The 26,059-nt window shown below is 32.7% G+C and overlaps 1 protein-coding gene across 1 annotated transcript in view; it reads left to right on the top strand.

Moving 5' to 3' along the window:
* rl (Mitogen-activated protein kinase rl) overlaps positions 1-25,296 on the top strand; it is a 61,303-nt gene extending 36,007 nt beyond the window's left edge. The window contains exons 8-11 of the mRNA XM_089246602.1: positions 4,924-5,002; positions 8,811-8,920; positions 10,030-10,174; positions 23,217-25,296. Of these exons, the coding sequence (XP_089102728.1) occupies positions 4,924-5,002; positions 8,811-8,920; positions 10,030-10,161 (321 nt within the window). The 3' untranslated portion in view covers positions 10,162-10,174; positions 23,217-25,296. The remainder of the gene's footprint in view (positions 1-4,923; positions 5,003-8,810; positions 8,921-10,029; positions 10,175-23,216) is intronic.
* The last annotated feature ends 763 nt before the right edge of the window (positions 25,297-26,059 follow it).

Genomic DNA, 26,059 nt, shown 5'->3' with positions numbered 1-26,059 from the left:
TTTAATTTATTTCTTTAGGTTTAAATGCTTTTTGAAGGACAGTAACTCAAATTTCTCAGGAAGAAAATTTTTTGTGCCTCTCCCAAAGGTTGATCCTGTGTATGCCCTGGCGTGCTGCTGTGCCATTTTTTTTTGGACAATGAAATGGTCTATGAAAGCTGGTAGAAGTATGATATGGGATTTTTTGTTATTGGGGGGTAAGGGTAAGAAAAACTTTCGAAGAAGGAGGCAACGGAACAAAAAGTTTTGGAAACTATGCTATATGACAACACAAACTTGGATTCTGTATAGCTAAGGTCTCCAATACTCAAGTCTTTTTTTTTACATGTAGGGAAAAGAGCAAATTAGATATTCCTTATCAACCAGTATCCCTTTTTTTTTCAAGGCTTTGCCATCTTTTCTTTGTGTTGCAAACTTGTTGTAAAAACCTTACCTTCCTCACCTTATGGCTGCTAAAATAGAAATTCATATGTAATTCTTCCAAATAGGTTAGGACAGGTTTTGTGCTTTTTAATAAAGTGGTTAATGGTTTACGAAAGGTTTTTGGTCTGTATCTCAGGTCAGTTGGAACCCTTTTATTTTTTGGACAGGCATTTTAAATTAGGAACATCATTAGGATTAGTAGAGGTTCAAGAAATTGCTTGCAGTAAATTTGTAGACCACTGATCTAGTGGCCTATTTGTTAACTATTTAAGGTTATTTCAAAGCATTCTAATAAAATTATTTTAAATATTTACAGTACGATTAAATTTTATTGAACATGAATGAAATGAAGTTTAGCATATGAATAAATGATATTTTTGTTTTTTGAATTTTGTGGCGTTCATCTCTGTTATTAAAAAAAAGCTCAAAATGGGAAAAACTTATTTTAGGAAAGTTGACATATGGGTCATCAGAGGTGCCGCTGTACTCTAATTTATTGTTCGAAAAATCTGGGTCCTTTTTGAGTGAAAGTGGGTCCCTCTCAAAAAAAAATTTATATTGAAAAAAATCATGCCCTCCCCCCTTATAATTCACTGGTATCTCCATGAATTTTCTTCCAGCATGCCCCAGGTCTTTGATCACCTGCTTATATTTCTTCATTGAGACTGAGCGGTGGGTCATGTTCTGGGTAGGAGAAGAAGGTATTTGTGAGTCACGTATTCATTTCTAAAAACATGTTCTATCCAAAGGGTCATTTACTTTAATTGTCTACTAGTAGGAAAAGTTTGCAAAGAAGCTCATTCATTAGCACTGAGAATTTAACGTATGGAATTCCACACATGTAATAAATCTAAAGCAAATATACAGTTGATCCCGTTTATAATGTTTCCCCCATTTAGAACATTGTTTTTCCATTTAGTACAACTTATTTTCGTGGTCCTAACAATAAGTAATTCTCATTAAGATTTCCCGTTTAAAGTGTTTTCCTATTTATAATGTTTTTTATGACATTTTTTAAAAACGTTATAAGCAGGACCCACTTTAATTAACAGTTGGAGTCACACATTTATATATTTACTAATAATTCAATCTATAAATTCCCTTCTGATTGATTTTACATTTCGTTAAAAAAATCATAGCACTTTCAATATCTTCTGATTAGATTTAAAGCAAATTTGATTCTCTCTCAGACACATGATCTGATGCCCTATTCATACTTTGCATGGGCGGAGATACAGGGTGCCCCCCAGCATCAAAATTGGAATGGACAGATCTAATGTATATATGAATTGACATCATCTTGGCCCGCCCCACCCTCCCAGCAATAATGACTGCTCCCCAGACTTCCAAGTCTATCTCTGCCCAAGATATTTTGGTTTTCCTATTAAAATGATTTTATTCTCTCTCTGATGGTCCACCACTCTGATCTGTCACCATTTAGATGCCACATATTTTCACACTTGAATATGGGAGCTATGTCAGATTTGTGTTGGAGAAATTTAATAGTGTGCTTATGTGTGTGTGCCCAGCATTTGGCATGTTTTGTGTTCAGTAGATGGTGCCATCTATCTAGCACTGCAACTAGATACTTTCTCAATTGGGGCATGCACATATTTTGGTGCATCCATGTAATGTAGAAGCAGCATTTCATTTCATACCATGCACCGCCCAGGCTCTATCGATCATTGTCAATTTTAGCCATTGCCCTGGATGAAGGGGCTGGGCGATGTCTGGTGCTTTATTATGCATGTAAAATACATGATTATAAAAATAAATTATTTAAAAAAAAAAAGTATATACAGATTTTTTAAAATATTTCTATTATACAATTTATTTCGATGAACTCTTATGATGTCTTTGTAGCTCTATTGAGCTTGAGCCCTTTGTTGTTCTCTGTGGCCAAGCGCCAGGTCCTGAACGACATTTTTCCTGGTTGGCTCGGGTGAGCCTCTGCCGTGGCCAGGCCCACGCATCTTTCCTTGTTGGCTTGTTGGCATGTAGAAGAAGCAATTATGAAGGGTGAATTTCTCCCCTCTAGTCCGGAGCCTGTGAAATACGGAAAAAACTACTTTTTTTGTAACATTATTGATCTCAATTTCTTCTGCATGCTTTTGTTATAATATTTAACTGATTTACAGTACTCTTGTATTTTAAGAGTCCGCAAAATATATTGTAAAATGTATTGCATCAGCAAAAAGAATTTAAATGTTTAATTTATTTTCTGACGAGGAGTTAAAAAAAAATTATGGATAACTTTCGCGAACCTTGGTCTTTAGGTTACAGTCCGATACACTATCACCCACACTAATTCAGCTGACGGGGAGTGTCCTAAAACTGTTTATCACCAAAAGCACATACTTTTAGTGAAATTTTTTTCACCATCACTTGCTACCATTAACCACAGAAGTTGAATTTTTCCTTTATGCAAATTAAAATGAACAATTTTATTTGGCATACAGTGTTAATCTTTCAGAATACATTCCAGTGATTACATAACGGAGCCACCTTGTGACCGAAAGCACAACACGATATTAAGGTAGTGGGGATTATCGTAAACCAAGAAGAGACGCGATTGGCTGAAATCGTGGAATAGCGGTGCATTTGCAGAATTAGCGTCCTGGACTGGAGTATGGCGTAAGGTTTTGTAGACCATACCTACAGAGGGACATAGACTTGGTTGAAGGGGTGCAGAGAAAAGCTACGCATGCTCTTGTTAGCTAACAAGGCTTGAGCTATGAAGAGAGACTTGATTTCTTTGGATTTACATTAGAAGAACGCAGCTGTCGGAAGAATATGATTGAAGTGGTTAAATTATCAATGGCATGGGTAATTATCCCGTATAATATTCAAATTCTCCTATTTGTAGCAAAGACCTAACTTCTATTTGAAAAATTCCAAATTGAAATATGTGCATGGCTGGCCTATTTCTTGCTGTTCTTTTTGTATAATCCAGCATGGCATGGATAGCATGTTCAAAGCATTGTTGAATAACTTTGACCACTATTTATTGATTTTCAGTTGTGTCTATAACTCCAGAGAAGTTTGTCCATTATATTAAAACACCACTCATTCCTTCATTGTTTTTTTTCTAGATTTGAGGTTACAGTATGTCAATTTCTGTTTTGTGAGTGCATGACTCTTTTTATGTAGGCCATTGGTTCATTAGTATAATAGTTTGATGCAACATAACTGTTACCGTATCCCAGAAAAATGTATATATTAAACCATTAGATTAGTAATCTTTGAATCATCTTGAAATCTTGTGCGTTGAGTTTTTAGCATTTTATCCTCGGCATCACAAAGTATATTGAGCATTTTGCATACATCAGCTGGTGCTGTTGTCACGAAATCATTTTTTGGACATGTTTTCTTCATCTGTGTCCCAGGTTCAACAGTGGATAATTGGCATATATATCACTTCCGCTAATTAGTGAGAACTATGACATGAATGTCGCTCTCCACTTGTTAATACAAGATGTACGGAAGACTGGATGTTGTGAAGATATTTATTATTTGAGATGTTAATTTTTTAAGGAAGGAAAAAACTCATCTCTGCCTCTACCGGGAGTCGAACCCGGGTCCCTCCCTTTTCCTTCCTTAAAAAATTAACATCTCAAATAATAAATATCTTCACAACATCCAGTCTTCCGTACATCTTGTAGTAAGAACTAGTCGAAGAGTGCAAGAGAAAGAAAAAAAATGCATCCAATATAAACTAATCCAACCCAAACAGCCCATTCTTCGGTCTACAATCTCCTCTTATCCAGAATTTGTCCCTTTGCACACATGATGACTTTTGATAAATAAACAGCAGTTCAAACAAGAACACAGTAGTGGCCAAAACACATTGGATACTGGCCATGAATCCTACACTCTTGAAACATCTAAGTTCTATAAATGAAACATGTATTTTTGAATGCATGTGGCATTTTCATGTGCAACAGTACAAAAAAACATTGATTTACTTTGATATATCGGATGGTAGAGAGAGAGAAAATAATTTTCAATTTACTTTAAAATTTAAATTTTAATCGAAATGTAGAAAAAATGCCCAAAAATGTCCTATTCCAAAATTCTGTCAGTCTCTTCCAAATGTTGGTTACATGTTACATTGTGGAAAAAATCAGTAAACCACGGAATAAAGAGAAAGATGACTAAAATTTAGCTAGAAATTTTAGGAAAAGCATTTTATCTTATGACATCTGCATCGAACTTCAAATTATTCAAATCCTTAGGAAAAAATATATAAATTATACCGTTTTTAATATTAACATTAAATTGAACAGGAATCTCAATGGGAATTTAGAAAATTCTAATTATCCAAACTTGCTTGTATATCAAACATTTAAATTATAATAAAAAATTTTTTATAGATGGCTGTACGATTCTGAACCTTTATGAAATGACCATTGCAGCTTTATGAAAAATGTTATCAAATGATTAAACTGAAAAATTTGTTTTTATATTTTATTCAAATGGTTGTTTTCTCAAAATTTATAGGCGAGGACCTATCTCCAGTCTTTACCGAAAAAGCCTAAAGTTCCATGGTGCAGTCTCTATCCTAATGCAAATGAACAAGGTAAGTATTAAATAAAGCAGGCAGAGATGTTAAAAAAAATTTCGTGACTTTTCATGATATCATATGAATATTAATTCACGAAAATTTTATCTTCACATTTTGTGTTTCAGAGCTATAAGCACTTATACCTAGAACCATGGTTTGGGTCATTTTGACCCAATGCACTATTCTATAGGGAAAAAGGGGTGTAGAATTTTCGTGGAAGTGGTTACCCTTTCTAAAACTTTTTGTAAATGAAGATAGTGAAAGATAAAGGTCTTTCAAGGCCAATTCATTGTCAGAGCAGATTATCTTTTTTCAATGGGGTAATGGCACAAGTAGGGCTAAATATTTTTTTTCCTTTGTAAACTTGAATACCTCGGATTCTGACGGACTCAATAAAGATTTTGGGAGAGTAAAAGCTTAACTCTAGAAAAAACGTGTAGTTGAAATGTCTGTAGGTAAACGATGTCACAAAACCGTTCTTATCACGGTTTTGCAGGGGAAGGAGGTTATCATTTATTGGTGAATTTCAATTTCTTCCTTTTCGTTATTAGTTTCGAATAACGTTAATATTAGTTTAATTGGTTTCAAAATTGATTTTCTAAATGTTCACTTTTCCGAACACACTTTGGTTTCGATGTGTTCGGATAATTGAAGTTCTATTGTATTTTGCTGTCCTCTTTGAGTTTTTAATTAACCAAGTTCGACTGACACCTTTACACCTCTTAAATTGTTATAGGGTTATAAAGGGTTATTTGCTAAATTCATGGAAGGGATTCGTTGTTGTATGGCCCAGTTTGGTACAGGCACAAAAGCTAATCATTGGAGTTGCACTATTGTCATTTTATGCACACAGGTTGACTAGTAGGATTTTAATTTGTAGCTTATTCCAAATGACTTTTTTTAAATGTTTCTTATCAAAGGGTTGGTGAGCTAAATGCGCAATGTAAGAACTTCATGGTGATAGCCAAATGTGCTTGTGTGCTGACGGATTTCTCTCTTATACAAATGAAAGTAGTGGAACTTGGTTAATTTGAAGTCCAAAGTCATCAGGAAAAAGTTTGAATTTTCCAATTAATCTATCATTGGTCAAAAAATAACTACAAATGGCAACTTAATCATCAGTATTCACATAGGATAATAATTATCAATTATTTTGTTAAAATGACCACATCAGTTACAAAACTGTTTCCCAAATTTTAGTAATTGATAAGTAATTTTTGTGTGTACTTTCTGACTTGTGCGTAAAATGGTGATAAAAAGTTTTATTTTGAATGGTACACCTTGATCCACAGGGTGAAAAAAGTAATTCATATCTAATGTGGTAAACATTCTTGATGCACTTCCAGCTGAACAATGTTAGAATAGGCATTAAATTATCAAAGAAAAAATACTTAAAATTTACAAATTATTTTTCTTTTTTCCTGTACTGACAATTCATAGTTAAAATAGCTCACTCCTCATTCAAGCACTTTTGTTGGATTCATTCAGTATGGATAGGCTTTTTATGAAATTAGATCACAGGGTTTTACCGGTCTCCGATCAACAATGATAATTTTTTTTTTATCGAAATGAAAAAAACCCCTAAAAAAAAATAAATCTGTACTCGAAAATGCAAATTAAATTCTGACATATGTTTTAGCATACAAAGGGTATCGTTTGAAAGAATTACTTGTTTTTTTAAATCTGGCTAGACTGGGACCTACAATTTATTGCTGATCTCGAATGACAACAGGCAACGTTTTTACTTTTTTTATAGTGTTGATGTGCTAGCAGGGTTCCCAGCAACCTAGAAAGTCAGGGAGAATCAGGGAAAGTCAGGGAATCGGAAAACGGTCAGGGAAAGTCAGGGAATCGGAAAACGGTCAGGGAAAGTCAGGGAAAATATGAAATATTTGTCAAAATTCAGGGAAAATTCTAAATACTTAGGAAAAGTCAGGGAAAATTTGAAGGGGAAAAAATCAGAGGATAAATCTACTTTCAAATGGTTTACCTTCACTTTTTTCCATGGAAGATTATTTTTCAGATCCCCAGGGAGAGGAAAAAAATCCTTATCAGCATTTTCCTCCAGATCCCCTACTGAGAGATGTCTTATCAGTTGAAGGATGGGATTTTACAATGCTGGCCAAGAAACAATTTGCCCTCTGAGTAAATAGATGAAGGGATCTAAAGTGGAGAGACCCTCCTTTCCATTGTTGAAAGCAAAGCCAATACCAGCTCTTAACTTCTTTTCTATTTCTTCTGAAAAAACATTTTATTTTCTTGTTTTTTTTTCCTGCCTGTGGGTAGAGAACCTTTAGGCCCATTTTTCACTGAGCGGACGTGGATCCAGATCCCAGATCCACATGCTCTTTCACACGAGCACTGAAGTTCTAAAAAATCTTTAGTTTGAAATTTGTGCATAAAAACTTTTTTCCCCCGATTTTTGTAATTATTTTTCTCCTTCACCCCTGATTCAGTGCTCATAGGCAGCCTAGAGCTATTCTTTGGTGGTTTAATCTAGAGCCCCATAGAATAATCTTAATAGTTTAATCTTAACATAAAGATGCCTTTTCAGTTTGATCGTCACAATTAGTCAATGGGAGAATATATCTCAAAATATTTTCACACACAAAAGGTTTTGAAAAAAAAAATCTAAGATCTGTCTTTTTGGAAAATATGAAAAAAAAATTCCAAAAACACATCCAATGATGTTCCAAAAAAACAAAAGCAGGAGATATCAAAGACTTTGCAAGTAGAAAAAGGGGGGGAGGGGTGGAGACATTCAAAATGTCTGTGCTTAGAAATATTCACATCACAATTCTGTGTTAAGCCTGGATTACACTATAAAAATTTTATAATTCTTTTACAAATGCAACCAATAAGCTGATCGGTTGCATTTTCTCGAATGTAACCGATAAATTTATTGGTTGCTTTTTTTCAAGTTTTATAAAATAACTTTCATAAACCTTTTAGAGTGAAATCCCATCCTTAGATTAGTCACTTCTGAAATATAAAATTTCAATTTTTTTTAAAGTTTATAGACTCAATATCATGTAAAGTATATATGTATGTATTGGGGGGGGGGGGAACACTCCAAAACTATTGAAGTGCTTAGGGCTTTCAAACGTGTTAATCCAGCCCTGAGTGAACGCCGTACATGGATAATGTTGTTTAATAAAAGTATTTAGTTTTAAAAATAAAAAAAATATTTTAAACAATTTTAAATACTTATATTTTTAAAATTTTAAAAATTTAAAAAGAAAAAATTAAAAATTTGTAATTAAATTTAAAATTTATTTAAGTATGTAGTCAATTAAATATTCGTAATGAACAGAACTGCTTATAATTTTGGTCCCGTCAGTGTTCGTTGTTGGCAGGTTTTATTATATAAAATTGTAAAGTATGGACAAAAGGCAGTTAAAGTTGCTATATCTCCTTTATCTAAGGAAACGGAGGGATAGACGTAGCCTAGCCCCTCGATGTGGGACTCCCTGCATTAGCAATCTTTTTCTGTAGTTATGTTATTGCCATTTTTGTTGTAACCCCATGTCAGGAAAGTTTTTGAAAAGGAGGAAACTGGCATGAATTTGTAGTGCCTCAAAACATCCTTTGCATTGGTACTTTAGGTGAGTCTTGATGAGTATCAACCTTAAAATTGTTTTCTAACTGTAGCACCAGAGGCCTTGCTGGCAGAGGCTTAAAGGAATGAATAACAGTTATCAGTAAAGGCTTTCTTAAAATCAAGTGAATTTTATGAAAAGATTTTGAGAAATTTTTCTTAATGTCCAACTATTAAAGCGATTTTATATGCAAAGCATTTATTGTGTGTTATTTTGTTATATAGCTCTGGATTTGCTGGATAAAATGTTGACATTTAATCCACACAGACGAGTCACAGTTGAAGAAGCACTTTCACACCCTTATTTTACAGAATATTATGATCCAGAAGATGAGGTATTTTTCTTTCTTTAATTATTCTTTTCACTAGTGATTCATGAAGTTCTAATGTTTAGTAATATTCAAGTCCAGTTGCTTTCATCATTGTTTCCCGGGCAATGCAAGCAGTATAATTGAACATCAGTGTAGAAAATAGGAAGGGATCAGGAAGTCATATTACACAATATACACTGGTGAAATAAATTAAGAGAATTTGCATATTTTATCGAATTTCATGAAAAGAACTGAACTGAATGTAAAACCACTGCTTCTAGACAAAAATGCAAATCTTGTACGTCAAATACGTAAGTGTACACGTGTGTGTAGGCGGAGCCAGTAGAGAAACAGGCTTTATAAGCGCGCGTAAGTTAAGACGCATTTCGTTCGCTAGCACACCTCGGCGAATTTCTTGGTGTTATTTTGCAGCAATCGGTTAATTTCAAATGGTAACAGTAAAAATGAGTAACCACCAACGTTTAGATGATGTAATGAGGTGGCGAATTGTGGGGAGGCTAGAAGCAGGCCAATCTCAAATCCAGATTTTTAGAGAGTTCAATTTAACGCCCAGCGTCGTGTGTAACTTATGGAAACAGTTCCAGGATACCGGATCCATCGAGAGAAAGCCTGGGCAAGGTCGTTGAAGAGCCACGACGGCCAGAGAAGATCGCCATTTGTCACACACTGAGCAAACTTAACCGTTTACTCAGTATATATAAAAATAGGAGACATCCTAACACGAACAGTGAATGATTTATTAAAAATGAGCACTAGCATACATGAAAAATCTTAGAGGGAAAGCCATTTATATGTGAAAGAGTGCACTATACAGACATTTCTCAATTACGTTAACTGTTCTAGTTGTCAATACTCCAATATTTCTGAGTGGTGCAATAGAAATGCATGTGGTGGGCTGCCTGGAAAGAGCATCTTCTGGTATCTAGGCAATATTATTATCCCTATATGAGAAGGGTCCTAGGGAAGACTAGCTCAAGTAAAGTGAGCTTATTTTCTTTTTCACTATTTTGTATTGGTAAGTAATTGAAGGAATATAAAATTATATGACTGAACTAAACTTGCGTTTATTAAATTAATATAATATTTTCTGTATTTTTATTTTTTCTCCTTAGCCTGTTGCAGAAGAACCTTTCAAATTTGATATGGAGCTGGATGATTTGCCAAAAGAAAGACTCAAAGCACTTGTTTTTGAAGAGACTGTAACGTTCCAAAGGAGACTGCGCATGGAACAACGTCAACAGTAAAACTATTTTTGAGGTATGTTGTATGTGATCAGCTTCATATTCTATGGTGGAGGGGTAGAGATGTCAAATTCTTGAGAAGAATCTTTAGGAGAATATTCTTATTCTAAAAAAAACTATTATTCTCTATGCAGAGTTACCAACTGATACAGATTGTCTGTAGTTTCTACGGATGGCTACTAAACTATGGAGCTGCCGAAGATACTCTCAATAATATAGAAAATAAGTTTAAAAAAATAGGTGTTTGAGTTTCTTGCGGTATTTTACTTTAATCATTTTTTAAATTGCATCAATCTTTACTATAACAATCAATTTTTATATGCATGTGAGAGAGTTGGAGAGAAGACAAACTCAGAGCCAGTCTGTTTTGTCAGTGCGGAAGGCAATCTGCAGGGCTCCCACTCGTCCTACTTTTCTTACTTTTTGGTAAAATGTCTTATTTTTGTCCTACTTTTCCCACCAAATTTGTCAATAAAATTTGTGTAATTGGTTTTAATTGAGCAGGGAATCATCGATATATTACGAAATAGTACAGATTTTGTAGATTACAATTAATGATTCTGCCAAAGCAGAAATTGTATCGTTTTCAAGGTTATTTGGGAGTTGTATGTGGACCATTTGGTTTATTAATTTTTCTTCTGTTTAATATGAGAGTTCAACAAGTAGAGCAGTCATTAAAAACTTCTGTCTGGAGGGAAAAAACAATTTTGCATTTACTTTTCATGGTCTTGGACAGTAACTAGCAGTCGTCATTCAAAATTATGGTGCACATTTTGTGTATAGGTGAAACAACAGTTTGCATTACAAAGCAGTTGGATGCATAGGCTTATTCTAGGTTTGGTGATTCTGATGCTACCCAATAGCATTCCATTGTCTTCTGTATTTTTAGGGCATGTAGAGGCATACAAAATGTATACGATATACTCAGCAAAGAGCTGGAAATGATAGTGCTTCATTTTTCAAAAGTGATTACACTGGTATTGAAACAGTGAAATGTAAACAAATCCCTTTAAAATAGGGATGGCAACGCAGTAATTCCATCTGGTTGACCTTGACGTCGATGTAAATAAACATCAGATTTACACCTTTTGTATTGCTTTTGAAAGTGGTCTCAAAGGAGTGTCATTTTTAAAAATCTTGAATGCCTTCATAATTTGCTGTCCATTGTCGAAGAGAGTTGACAGATTGGACTGTGGAAGACTCCAAAAAAAGAAAAAAAAGAATTGATTTGAATTGATGAGAATTCTCATTTATATTATGAGAACAGATATTATCAGTGGTTGCTAGTGCACTGTTTTGGCAAAAAATTGTTTTTGTAGCCAAGTCATTTCTGTCATTTTGTTTTGAATTAAGTCAAACTTATAGGATACTGAAATAGTGCTATGGGAAATTTTTTTTTTTTTTGGAATTTTCAGGGTGTCTACCATCACGGAAAAATCACGAAGTCCTGGAAAAGTCACGGAATGAGAAAAAGGTCATGGAAGTCCCGAGAAAGTCACAAAATTTGTGTGAAGATCATGAATTTTTTGATTCTCCAGAGATATTTTTTTCGATTTTTCCTTAAAATCTAGGCTTTGGAGCAGCTGTAGCATTCAATATTTCTTCTCTCTCAGGTTCTATTCATTCTTTTTTTTTGCCCCGGAGGGATTGATGGACGAATAGCAACAGAAAAGAACATGCCAATATGTAGCCACCATACATTGGAGGTTGACATCATATGTGTGGGGCAAAAAAGCTATTTAGACTGGATGAACAAAAAATAACTTTTTCTTTGCTTGTCCAGACCTTTCAACATCTGTAATAAAGCAGTGTTCTCAGGATCACGTGATAATTCCTGGGGAGGGGGGGGGATATAATAGATCACAGCAGGGCTGTTGGATCTTTGGCGGGTCCGCAACCAGAGTTTTCACTGAGGAGTGGGGGCTCTGTAGTGACTTTATAGCCTGAAAAAGCAATGATGGTGATTGTCCCAAGCCTTAGGGCTGCAGCCCTATCCTTGTGGGGGCCAGGTGAAAGGGCACCAATTTACATTAACAGGTTAACCCTGAATTTCTCGTTAACAATTTCACAGTTAAGTTTTTTGTTCAGTTCAAAAATGAATTTTAGTAGATTATGGTTGGATTCTGCTGAACATCACCTTTCCAGTCGTAGACCAGGGTAAACACGATGTAGATCCTTCTAGGTTAGTACTGCTAATTGAAGAACAAGGTTCTTGAGTATATAACAAATCACCAGTAGCCAGCACCAGGTGAAGATCTCTCAGAGATTAGAGAGGAAAGTCCTTTTAGACTAGTAATACCAAGATCGTAGAATGTAAATTACGTAGGCAGACTCCACCAATAATCCATTCTGGGTTTCATCCAGAGCAGACTGAGAAGTTGATCGGTACTGTAAAACTAGTAAAAAGCTATTAGATTTTCATTACATAACCTTTCACAATAAAATCATTTTCATCGAATCAGCCGGGAAATAGAGAACAAGAGTTATTCAAGTTATGACATGACTTTTTGACTTCAACACCCTGATTTTTTTTTTTTTTTTGTTATGCTATGGTTATGGTGTCTAAGGGGGTTACCCTCTCCCATCCTACTTTTTCTAGTTTTTTGAGTGGTGGCCCTGAGCATATCTGAACATCTTTCACTGTTCAGACCAATAAAATAATTCCCACCGAATCACGTGAATTGCGAGGAGTTATAGACTTCTACTATTTAATCAGTGAAAGAGAGCATAACTAAATTTAGTTGGTGAGATACTTGATGACTTTGTTTAGCAAAGGTGGACTCAGATTTATGCTGCAAGCCTCTGTTATTTCATCTTCCAAAATACACTCAAACCCAGTTATAGTGGAAGTGGCTTACATCGATCCTACAAGTGTAGCAAACAGAAATCTTGATATTTCCCCAATCCAAAATAACCTCATTTAATCAGATATAGTGAGTCAAATTTTTGATTTGTTGAATTTTGTTAGAAAAAGGTTTTCTGTATTCCCACATACAGTATACAAAAAAAATTAATAGAATTCTCATCCTCAACTGTTGTGGAGCTCTAGATGTTCCAATTTGAAAAATTTCCATAACATTTTCTTCCAAAATTTCTTTTCAATATATAAAGATGAAAATTTTGCCATGATTTAAAAATAGGATTCCAAAGCTTATATTGCATCTGTAATTTCTGCAGTCACAATTTCAAAATTAAACACTTTTCCTATTTAATGTGAATGTGGTGCTTGTTGATGACAAATGCACCTGGTTTGTAACTTTCAACATATAGGCGAAAGTTGTTTTCTTGCCAGTTTATTTTTTTTTTATGGACTTGGGTGTTTACAAAACATTCAAAATGTGATTTTCATTTGCACACATTTTCAGGAATACAGCTTGTTTTTTAAGTACCATATTGCAGTCATAAAGGAAGCAAAATTTTATCGACATGTGGAAGAATCAGATCTTGATCCAATTTTATGTAACTGGAATTTAAACCTTATTTTTCAGCTGCAGAATATGGCAGAGTGTTCAAACAAGTATCTTTGTTCACATTTTGAAAACTGGATAAAAGAAACAATGTTCAAAGTAGATCTTTTCTTTCTCTTCAATAGTCCCATCAGTGATTAGTGCTTTGATTTTGGTATACATCTTTATATATAAAAACAAATGGAATAATATTTCAGTCTCTTGCCATTTCATACAGGTTCCACTGTAATAATATTTCTCTTCTGGGTTTATATATATACAGTGAAAAAAATCTGGCCTGTCATTTGGGGAGGGGCAGCCCCCTTGGCTTTTGAAAATACACTAAAAATGATATATATACACACATTGAGTACATGTTCTTTGCCCCCCCCCCCCTGGAAAAAGTTGAAATGACGGCCCTGGAAAACACCTATATAAAAATACTCTAGGGACCAGAGAAACATTGTTCTGAAGGAGGTATAATAGATGGAATATTTTAACACACTATGAACATTTTATTGGGACCAAAGAATAATATTGTTTTATGAGCGAATATAGTTACATAGGGTATCCTTATATAAGATATTCACTGCATCTTATTTTACATACATATAGTGTATGGTATACACTATGTGTATCGGGTCCTGTTTTGTGAAAATTGTCATTAATTTCGTGAAAAGTAAGTAATTTTGGGAAGAGCAAAGCGATCAAGTTAAAATTTCATAAAAGAAATTCAATGTTAAATTTACTATTTTGTTAATATATATTCTGTGAAGGGTTTGTTTCTCAGACCCAGAATTTTGTGTACTGTCTGAAAAGTGAACCGGAATTTCAGTTGTACAGAGACCCCTGTATATACATACAGAGCTGCCAACTGCTACGGTTTGTCCATAGTTTTTATGGAAAGTACCCAGATATAACGGAAGCCGTTTTTATACATTTCTTAAATGCAAAATGCAACCTGTTTAAAAAATAACTTTTTTTTCAGTTCTCATTTTTTTAAATTGGAGAAAGTCACTTAATTTGCACAAAAAACTATCAAAAATTGCCACGCTTTTTACCCTTTGGTGGAGAGTTTAGTGTCCAATAAGTGGCACACGTACTGTGAGAGCAAGCAACAAGTTGCAACCCACAGCCCCTGCAGAAGATCCCGATGGCTGGGTGTAATGGGGAGGGGAGTTTCTGATGTATTGATGGGTTGGAGTGTTCTGAAGCAGTGTTATCTGAAAATATAATTTTAAAGAGCAATTTTTTCATTCATTTTTAAAATTTTAAGGATTTGATTTTTGTTTTTCCAAAAAGAATATTTTTTCTTTTGGGTCATTCCATGTCAAATCACCCAACCATGACACCCATAGTTTCAGATTTCAATGATTTTTTTTTATTTGTTGCATTTACCATCCTTATTAACCGTGTGAAATATTATTTGCATATCTCTGAAACTTTTTGAGAAAACAAATGTTGAAATTTATGAGAAACTGATGCAGATAACTTTTCTGAGGCTCAATTTTTAAGAGGCATTGTTTGAGAAAATAAATTTTTTCGATTTTCAATATATTCAAATGACATTTTCACTAAAGTGTTTACAAAAACATGCAGAATATGAATAAAAATAATTCATACACTTACATTTGAAATTTACATGCAAAAAAATTATTTAAACTTTTTTTTTTGGGGAATTTTTCGTTAGAAAAAATACAATTTTTCAAACGTATTTTTAGACCAGAGGCACAGCAGTTACCAAAACAACTTTTATTTTAAATTTCTCCTAAATGTATGAAGTAAAATACTGGGGGAAAAAATAATGGTTTTTTGACCGTTAAGATATTTATTTTGGCTCGCAACACAAAATTCACCGAAATAAGACTGGATCGCTCCGATTTCAAATCATTCAACTAGATACTGAAATGCAAACCATCATCCCGGATTCTAATTATTATTCTTTGTTTATTGCTTCTACCATCCTTGTTGACCATGCAAAATTTCATGTGCATATCTTAAGAACTTTTTGAGAAAAAAAAAAAGTTTTCTAACCCCATGAATGACGTGACGTGTCTAAGGCTAACCATTCAAGCAATATTATTTATGAAAATATATCATAACTTTGCTGATTTTCAATACATTCAAAGAAATTTTCACTAAAATGCTCACAAAAAAATGCAGATCATGAATAGAAAAAATTTAAACCTTTGAGGAAAAAAAGTCAAATTTAATTTTTTTATTGTTTTATTTTTATAACAATTTTTTAAACTTTTTTTTGGATGCACAGCATGAATTTTTAATTTTTTTAAAATTTAATCTCCTATTAATATATTAAAAGACTGTAGAAAAGTAAACATTTTGACAGTTAATACATTTGAGTAACAAAACACAATGGTACTTATATGACTACATTAATTATATTTGTACATTTTGACTTAATATAATGATTCATGCTTAGTAAAAAGAAATTTATATTTTATTTTTCATCTACACTAATACATTTATTACAGTATTCACTATATTAAGTTTCATGAGTAGTTAATGCAATAATTCAAAACAATTAATAAATTTTAAAATTCTAGGATTAAATGAATTCATTAAATAATTAGAAATGTTAATGTAATGTGTCAAATGGGAGTTAGTGAATAAAAAAGGTTTTTGGTGAATAAAATAATTTAAATTAAATCTACATGTAGAGATGTGAGGTGAGAATATTCTCCGAAGAATATTCTCGTTCATTCATTCTGAGAATATTCTCCTGGATGTAAAAATTGGAGAATAATCGAGAATATTCATTTTTCTTTTAAATTTAAATTTTTTTTACTAATTTTGTTTATATTGTGAAATGTAAATCAGTTTTCATTGCCTGAAACATTTACAACAAAACAATTTTTGGTATAATCACCCCCCAATGACAACTTTTAGTTCGAGAATATACTCAGTATATTCTCCAGGTCATTATGAGAGATTTTAAAAGTTTGATTATGAAGATTTTTTAGAAACCTTTAGATTAAGACCTTAAAAAAGTATTTTAAAATTAGATAAATTTTCAGAAATAAGTTCACAACAAAAGAAATTAAACCAAAGTTGATTGATAAAGGAAGCTATTCTTATATAATCGCCTTCATTCTAAGATACAGAACTGTTGTTTTCTTCAATGCACACACTCTTAAATTCCGTATCACTCATTTCTTTAAAAGTTGTGCAATTCAGCCCTGTTGGTGTAATTTTCTTGCTTTCAAACTTCATTATTGTGGTCTACAATCTTCTTGACAGGAAGAGAGACGAGGACAGAGAATATATATATTCTTCCATAGGCGGAGATAGACTTGAAAGTCTGGGGGCATGACGACGATGATGTCAATTCATATATGCGCAAATACATTAGATCAGTTGTCGTTACCTTTGACGTTTGCCCCCCCCTCCCATATCTCTGCCTATGTATTCATAATATTCTCTCAAAGGACTACTATTATAAATTACTAGAGAATAATAATTATTCTCAAGTTATTTTTTGAGATTATTTATTATAATACATGTTATTACATATATTCTTTATAATACTCTCTAGAAAGATTTCTGTAACTGAAGAATGTTCTCATCGAGGAGAATATTCTCTGCAAGTACAATTATTAATAACTTCAGAATAATTCTTATTTTCTATAAGAATATTCCCCAGTAATTTATGAAAGTAGTCCTTCTGGAGAATATTCTCAAGGATATTATATGTAACTATATATATATTATAAATAACAGAATATATTCTCATCATGAATGAGAATATTCTCAAGTTATTTATAATAGTAGAGTAATATACTACCAGAGAATATTATCCAAAAGATTATTCTCGAGAATTTTACATCTCTACCTTCATGTTCAGATTCTTAGAAGTGTTCTAATTCCAAATAATTAATTTCACTTTTAATTGATCTATAAATATTTCTTATGATGCAACAAAGGCGAACTTTTGCAATTTGATATATTTTTGCATAAAGAATTATTTTGTATTTGATAAATCCAGATATATAATATTAATCATATAGATGTATTTTTGAAGTTTTTTTAACATGCTTAATTATAAAGTTATTTTATCACGTGTTAAATTTTTTTTAATTACTTTGATTTTTACAGCATATATTTTAATAAACATATATTTAATGTATATGATAAATATGAAATGGTTATACTTGTGTGAAAAAATCTACAGTATAATATTTAACACAGGCCTCTATATATTTTTCCCAAGAAATAATTTAAAATTTCTGATAAAAAGCCAGAATATGAGGCATTAAATCACAAAGAATGAAATAATTATCAGCTACAACCTAATTGTTGTAGCTGAGACAGATGGAAGAGAATAGAATTGAAAACCTAAGGTATATAATTCCTGGAGGTGATATATTAAATGTGATGTTTCTTGTTGTGATGATGATTGCAAAAAATAATAGCTTCTGTGAAGATATAAACTATGGCACACTGGTCTTTGTCCTTCAGAGGGCAGCTGGTGTTTTATTTAATTATAAGACTTTATCATCCCAGCAGGTGATGATAAAGTCACTGCTTCATTGAGGAAACTAAAACAAAAGTGTGTTAGAACTAAACTGCCCCCCCTCCCATCAAATGATGCAAGTTGCAATTATGATCTTGCTGAAGACAGAATGTGCTCCATAGAGTAGCCTACTCCAGGGTTAGCAAATTTTTCTTATAACACAATTTCCATTTGAGCTAAATATTTTATATCATTTTGGAATTCAAAGTAAAATGTCAGAAAAGACACTTGAAATTTATAGTGTTGGAAAAGAAACTGGATCTGACTGTCATAAAAAGTGTTATGCAAAAGTGAAAAATCTGTTACCCATTGGACCCATCGGACAACAATCTTTCGATCTTGAGGAGTGGAGCAAGTTCTGAACATTTATCTACTGTGTGTTTAAGCATCATAGAGCTTTCTTCTCAAAGTATGAAATGTATCCGAAAGTATGCTTTAATCCTTTTAAATGTCATAAGGAAAAATAACAAAAGGTTTAAGGATAGTAAACTTGTATTTTTCATATATAAATGAAATAAATGGTTGTACAAAATCAATTCCAGGGAAAAAAATATGCCATGCCTGTAGGGACAGTGAATATAAACATCAATAAATTAGGTGAAAAAACTGAGTACTGTGAAGAGATGAACAGTGATAGTTTTTGTTTCATACTCGCTGAAACATTCGTCCGAGTGGAAGATGATAGAAGATTTAGTGTACTCTTTAAATTATTACATTTAATACACAACACACATGATAAAGGAAGAAGCACGAATAGAAATAGATGTTAACGCGTTGGCTACATGATTGCGAATGCTCGAGAGAGCGAGAGACACAGAAGCAGAACAGACAGCAATCTTAAATCACTTGAACATTATAAACAAAGCACAGAATAAGGTCTATTAGATGCTGCCATCTATATTAATGAAATAGATCACAGCAATAGTAATGTAGAGAAGTAACTTGGAAAAATGTCAATTACTAAACAAGAAGCACTTGAAGAAATAAATTCATCTCTACAAAACATAGAAGAGTTCATTTGTGAGGTTCCCAAATTAAACCTCATAGGGTAGCTCCACAGTGCAAGTCAAACAATGCCAAAAGAAAAGTTGAATCTGCTTGTAACACTTTAAAATCAAAGGTTTGTAAAGTTTTTGAAGAATTACCAGAAAATGAATCTCAAAGCACACTTAATGAAGATATTAAACAGAAAGCAAATGATATGATTATTTTGATAAAGTTAATTAGAAATAAGACTCAATTTAACTATCACAACAAGGGAAAAACTGCAAATAGTAACTCTGGGCCCTGCTTTAGGAAAGGGGAACATGGAAAAAAATCTGAAGAGTTCAATGTCACTGAATATGCTATGCGAAAAGCAGGAGAGCTTTTGTAAACAAAAAAGCAAAGGTGAGCCATTGTGTTTTTATTATAAAAAGAATCAAAAATTAAATTGCAACGATTTTTTTGCAATCTAATTTTTTAATGCGAAGGTTAAGTTTTCTTTCCTAGTCATAATCTACATTTTTTTGTGAGCATTTTAGTGTAAATTTCATTTGAATGTATTGAAAATCTGCAAAGTTATGATATATTTTCACAAATAATGCTTGAATGGGGTTAGCCTGAAAGACGTCATTCGTGAGGTTAGAAAACAATTTTTTTCTCAAAAAGTTTCTGAGATATGCACACAAAATTTTGCATGGTAGAAGCAATAAAAAACAATAATAATTGTAATCCAGGGTGATGGGTTGCATTTCAGTATCTAGTTTATAGTTTCCCAACCTTTTTTGTCCCATTGCCCCCTTCATTAATGTTTTTCCTCCCATCCCCCCCCCCAACGCAATCTAACCCATAGGATCCTATGTTATAGCCATAGCTTCTTCCGCCCCCCTGAAATATTCCATCGTCCCCCAGGGGGCGTTAACGCCCACGTGGGGAATCACTGATCCAGTTGAATGATTTGAAATCGGAACGATCCAGTTTTATTGTGATGAATTTTGTATTGCAAGCCAGAATAAACATATTAACGGTCAAAAAACCATTATTTTTCTTCTCCAGTATTTTACTTCATATATTTAGGAGAAATTTTAAATAAAAGTTGTTTTGGTAACTCCTGTGCCTCTGGTCTAAAAATATGTTTGAAAAATTGTATTTTTTCTAACGAAAAATTCCACAAAAAAAAAAATTTACATAATTTTTTTGCATGTAAATTTCAAATGTAAGTGTATGAATTATTTTTATTCATATTTTGTATGTTTTTGTGAACACTTTAATGAAAATTTCACTTGAATATATTGAAAATAGAAAAAGTTAGGATTTGTTTTCTCAAACAATGCTGCTTAAAAATTGAGCCTCGGAAAAGTCATCTGCATCAGTTTTTGATAAATTTCAACATTTTTTTTTCTCAAAGTTTCAGAGATATGCGAATAATATTTCACACGGTTAATAAGGATAGTAAAAGCAACAAATAAAAAAAAAATCATTGAAATCTGAGACTATGGGTGTCATTTTGGTATTTTGTCGGGTGATTTGAAATGGAATGACCCTTTTATCAGTGAGATATAAGTATTTAAAAAAATCACTTAAAATTTGGAAGAGTATTTCAACGAAATTTTTAGTAAAATTGAATTTTGATGTGTCTGGGGTAGGAACTCTGCGTCACAATTAACATCTTGCGCCATTCTGCTCCAATAGTGCATTTTCATATTTTTCTGTGCTAAATAGCTAATTTTGCGTCATTATGCCTCGAATTTTGGAAAGGACAGCAAAATATTTTTGTTCCTGCTTGCTGTGAAACTATTCTTTCTGAAAGAGAGTTTTATTCCACTGTACTTAGACTATCGGCCCCTCCATCACGAAACCCCCTTAATATTCGTGATCGTGCAACTGAAGATGCGCAGAAATTACTGTGGTCGATCGTCATTGTGTCAAATCCCGATGTTTCGTGAAAAAAAATTTCATTCTGGGAGTAAAGAGCATGTCCGCCGAATTACAAATGCTAATTTAGAAACTTTGCCAAATAACGAGCGTTAAATGACCAACGTTGCTGAATAACAAGTGTTAAATGACCAATGTTGCTGAATAACAAGTGTTAAATCATCAATGTTGCCAAATAACAAGTGTCGCCGCTGTGGTGGTCGGCTGAAGTTGGGTTTCTGTGGTTCCTCCAACTTCAAGGCGCGAATGCGAGCCGATCTCCCCTTAAGAAGTCTCGCCACATAGAGCGACAGACCTACAAACAGTACAAATGAAATTCAATCATAACACATCACTTCTGAAATGTAGATAGTGACACTGAAAAATCAAACAACACTACATACGCACTCAGACTGTTAGGTACACACAGTTAACTTCCATCACTACTCATTAGGTTGTAAATCGTCCATAGATGGTGATAGACCTGAGTTGAGCTTGGTTTGAAAGAAAGAATAATGAGTGTCAGATTGCCAATCTTGCCAAACAATGAGTGCTGAATTGCCAAACATGGTGTTGATTCCTCAGAATTTCTCACCCATTTTGCAACAATTTCTTTCAGAGTAAAAAAAAATTGAAAGCGTATAGAAAATTTTTAGCTCATTTGAAGTGCTTCTGTTCCAGACAGCAAATAGTGCCCTCAGTAGGCAAAAATCATCTTAAATAGACTGGTGTGAATAATTTAAACATTAACAAATGCGAGTCAGTGTCCATTTAAAAAAAAAAAGTCTCCACTGGAAGCAGCAGAAATTACTGTAGTTGATCGTCATTGCGTTAAATCCTGATGTTTCGTGAAAAAAAGAATTATTCCGGGAGTGAAAATAGCATTTCCGCCGAATTATGATTGCTAATTTAGAAACTTTGCTGAATAATGAGTGTTAAATCGCGAAATAACGAGTAAGATCGCCAATCTCGCCAAATAATGAGTGCTGAATCGCCAACCATCATGTTGATTCTTCCGAAAAATCTCTCCCATTTTGCAACAATTTCTTTCTGAGTATAAACAAATTGAAAATTTGATATAGAAAATTTATATCTATAAAGACTAGAAAATGTTTAGCCCATTTGAAGGGCTGTTGTTCCAGACAGCAAATAGTGCCCTCAGTAAGCAAAAATCATGTTAAATAGACTGGTGCGAAAAATTTTATGACGGCTGCTCTTTCAAACAAGGTGTCAAAAGCCTGAAACACAAAAAACAAGCTGATGAAAAGATGTTTGATAACAAAAGACAGTGCAGTTCTATTTTGAAAAGGGGTGAGGGTTAACGAAAATATTGCTAATTTCGCTGCTCCAATTTATAAATATCTGCTCTGAATCCTATATTTTGCTGCTCCAAAACTGCTCTGAATCCTGAATTTTGCTGCTCCAAAGCTGCTCTGCCACTTCCCACCCCTGTATTGTACGAATAAATAACATTTTTGATGAGTGGTCATATAAACATTCGAATCAATATTTTCATCAAATTTTTTGGTATTGAGAAATACGAGTCCATTCAAAGAAAAATTGTGATAATTTCAGTTTCATATTGAATTTGATGCGAATTTTAGAAACCAAAATTTATTGTTCCACTATGAACTGTAGTTCATAATCTTGGAAGTATCAGTTCCTCACCTCACAAGCACCATTTGGGAGAAGTTTGAAGGAAAACAAGTAACAGTATATGATCTAAAGTAATTTCAAAATCAGTGAATATCAAATGATCACCAAAAAATCCCACAAAAACCAAATGAAGTAACTCCAGGTTTTAACAAAATATGTTCAGCATACGAGTATTAAATTGCTTCACGTGGCAGCTTTAATTTCTTGATCTATTTCTATACTTCTTTACATATGGCGAGTAGGTGCATGAAATGAATAAATTATATTTTTATGGCATTAATATTATATAGTTATGAAAAATATTTGATTAAAATTTGATTTAATCAATTAAATTTTTTGGTTAGCCAGTTAAAAATTTTAATCGATTCCCAGCCTTAGTATATTTTCTAACGTGTGGATCTGATAATGGGCTGAAATCATTGTCAATAGAGATGAGATTATATATATATATATATGTTTTATCTATAAATAATTTGTTCTATGTTTTATTTATAAATAATTTGTTCTCATCTGATCAATTTTTCTTCTAGGTGTATCACAAAGTGAATAAAATAAGACTGTTCATGTGTGAAAACATCTTTTCTTAGTCTTTTTTCCTCTGTAATTCAGCAAGGCAAGTGCTGTTTTACATGACTGAGCACTGCATCTGTGGAAGTCACTGGTGCCATTGTTTCCATGAACAGTTTTAAGTGTCTTTTTTCCTTCATTCCTGAGATATGTGCATTATTCAGTCGTGCAGAATGCTGTGATTGGATGTAGATGTTACTAAGCATTTGTTTTGTAAAAAGACTTTTCATTCTTGTTGTTGTGAATGTCCATAAATTAAATTTGGATTGTACACATATTTATGCACGTTTAGGTTAGATTTCCTATATTGAACTAGGAAATCAAAATACCATTACTTTAGTCATTTGAGGTGGGAATGAAATATAAGGCTGTATAGGTGTGTATTTTATCGGTTTGGTGGCATTATATTTTCTGTAATTGTAAGTAACAATTTGAAGAGTGAGTGCTGCTCAAAATTTGTTCCACACTTGAGATGATTATTGTATATATACAGTGTTTTCATAGCGCTGGAGAACATTCTTTAATGTTTAAGTGCATTTTTTTTCTTCTAAAGGGTTTTTTTCCTGTGATTTTTCTGGCACTTACTTAGCATCCAAGTCACAAATCAGTTCTAATTGTAACAATAAAAATTATGATGTATGAGTGGCATATGCTGCCAAGTGGTGGTTAAAATGTTTCAAGTATTAATAATTTTTTCTTTTTAATTCCTTTAATTCCTCTGCAAACCCGACATTTTTGCCTTTGAGGCATCACAAAGAATGTTGAACGTTCATTGTTTTAATCCTAAACTTTTTTGTTAGTTCAAGTATCAATGAACTGAGGTTTTATATATTAAAAGCTGACAATCTTTTATATTTTTACTAATGGTGCTAATATAATGAATTTCAAGTCAGCAAAGGGAAAAAAATTCATGGAAATATATTTAGATGGAAAATGAAGTACATAGTTATACATACACACGAAAGTGTTATACTAGTAGTGATCACACTACAACACTGTATGCTCTAAGTTTGAGGCTTCTTGTAAAAAGTTTGTACATATAAATACATATATATAAGTATATATATGTAGCATAATTTGGAACATCTCTTTGTAATCTAATTTTGTGTATTATATGTCCTTTGAATATGTCTAGAGAGATGGTTCTGTAGGGCGTAGTTTTATTTGAATTTATATGAATTTTTTTATTTTGACATACCTTGTTCAATTTATGTGATGTGCTGTAATTTTTGTTTGTCTTGCACAATTGATTTCTGATTTGCTTGTTCTTTAACTGTAGTTTTTTTACCTGATAATTCATTAACAAATGTCTCTTTTTATAGATGCTTATTAATATGTTTCTCTAGGTAGCCAAAGTATTCAGCAGAATTAGGCACATGAAAATTATAACATTTTTAAATGAGGTGATTATTACCTAAAAGCTATTAGTTTCCACTCACAATATTTGGTTGAGCATGACCTTTTCTTTCAAAATGAAGGTAATTATAATGAACATTTAAATTTACGCTCAACACTGCTTCAGCAATATTTCAATATTGGCACAAAAACTTGCATAAATTGCTCATATATGCATAACTGGGGAAGACTCAGATAATTTATAATTAAGATAGATTATGCGAAAGTTAAAGATAATTGACAATTAAAGAATTTGTTGATAATTATTTGTACCCTATTTTGATTTAGAGCATGAAAATGACTATGAAGGGTATGATGATTGGAGTTTGTTTCTATTATGCAATATAATATAACATACAAATGCCACAACAGGCAAATTGATGAACAAGGTGGCTGAATGGATAAAGAAAAATACCCATACAAATACAAATGTCCAATTGTTTTCTGTATTTTAATTTTGAAAATTCCCGTAATAAATTACAAAATTTTGGGCAGAGTTGGAACTCAACAACTGTTAAGTGCAGTATGTTGATATTCTAGTTACATGCTGAAAATATTGTGTTATAGAGCAATATTATCTGTGAACACAAATGTAATTCAGCAGTTTATTTATATTTGACCATTTAATTCTTTAATGTACATACATACTATAAAATTATCCATGCACATATATATCTTTCAAACTGTGATTCAGTGTTCAGTCCCAAAGCAGAATGTTTTGCATTTGTTCAGCAACCAGCCCTCGGCTGACTGAAAATGTTCCGAGATAAAAATTCCCATAATAGTCAAGAAAATATGAGGTGTTCTTTTTTCCTTATTTTCTTAAAATTTTTCGAGATTGTTTTGCAGCTCCACTGATTGTTCAGGGATGTACTTTGCAGTTATCTGTACATTCTGGTTTTTTTTGGGGATGTTCAGTTTATTTTAACGTGATGAAAAATGAAAGTACTGACATATTCTATGTATGGAATTTCTAATATATATCCTGGAAAAAATTTTCACCTTGATCAATGCAAGATAGATTTAATTTCACAAAATATTGTATTGAATAATGCTAAAATTTTTGTAAATAATGTGAGACATTCCAAAAGATTGTGTATGAGAAAGAGTAATAATTCCACTAATGGCTTTAATTGTAACCAGTATACGTCAAACATAGTTTTATTAATTTGTAAGTTTGTTTTTAATGTCATGATTAAGTTTGGAAGGAGAGATCACAGAATTGTGTTTTCTAAACTATATATTTACATTTATACTCAATTTGAGATTCTTTTTGATAAAAGCACACCATGTAATCATGAAAATCAAAAATGATCATATTTCTTATTTAGCTAAAGAATCTTGGAATAAAGATAATGTTGGCATAAACATTGAATTTACGAAATAGGTTCTCAATAATTAAATGGGAATC

Source organism: Pholcus phalangioides, unplaced genomic scaffold, assembly GCF_987345545.1.
Source record: "Pholcus phalangioides strain wild (caught in Gottingen) unplaced genomic scaffold, Ppha-v1.0 ptg000017l_1, whole genome shotgun sequence".
In the NCBI taxonomy this organism is placed as follows: domain Eukaryota; kingdom Metazoa; phylum Arthropoda; class Arachnida; order Araneae; family Pholcidae; genus Pholcus; species Pholcus phalangioides.
The sequence above is the reverse complement of the archived record's forward strand: the minus strand, read 5'-3'. Positions and strand labels throughout refer to the sequence as shown.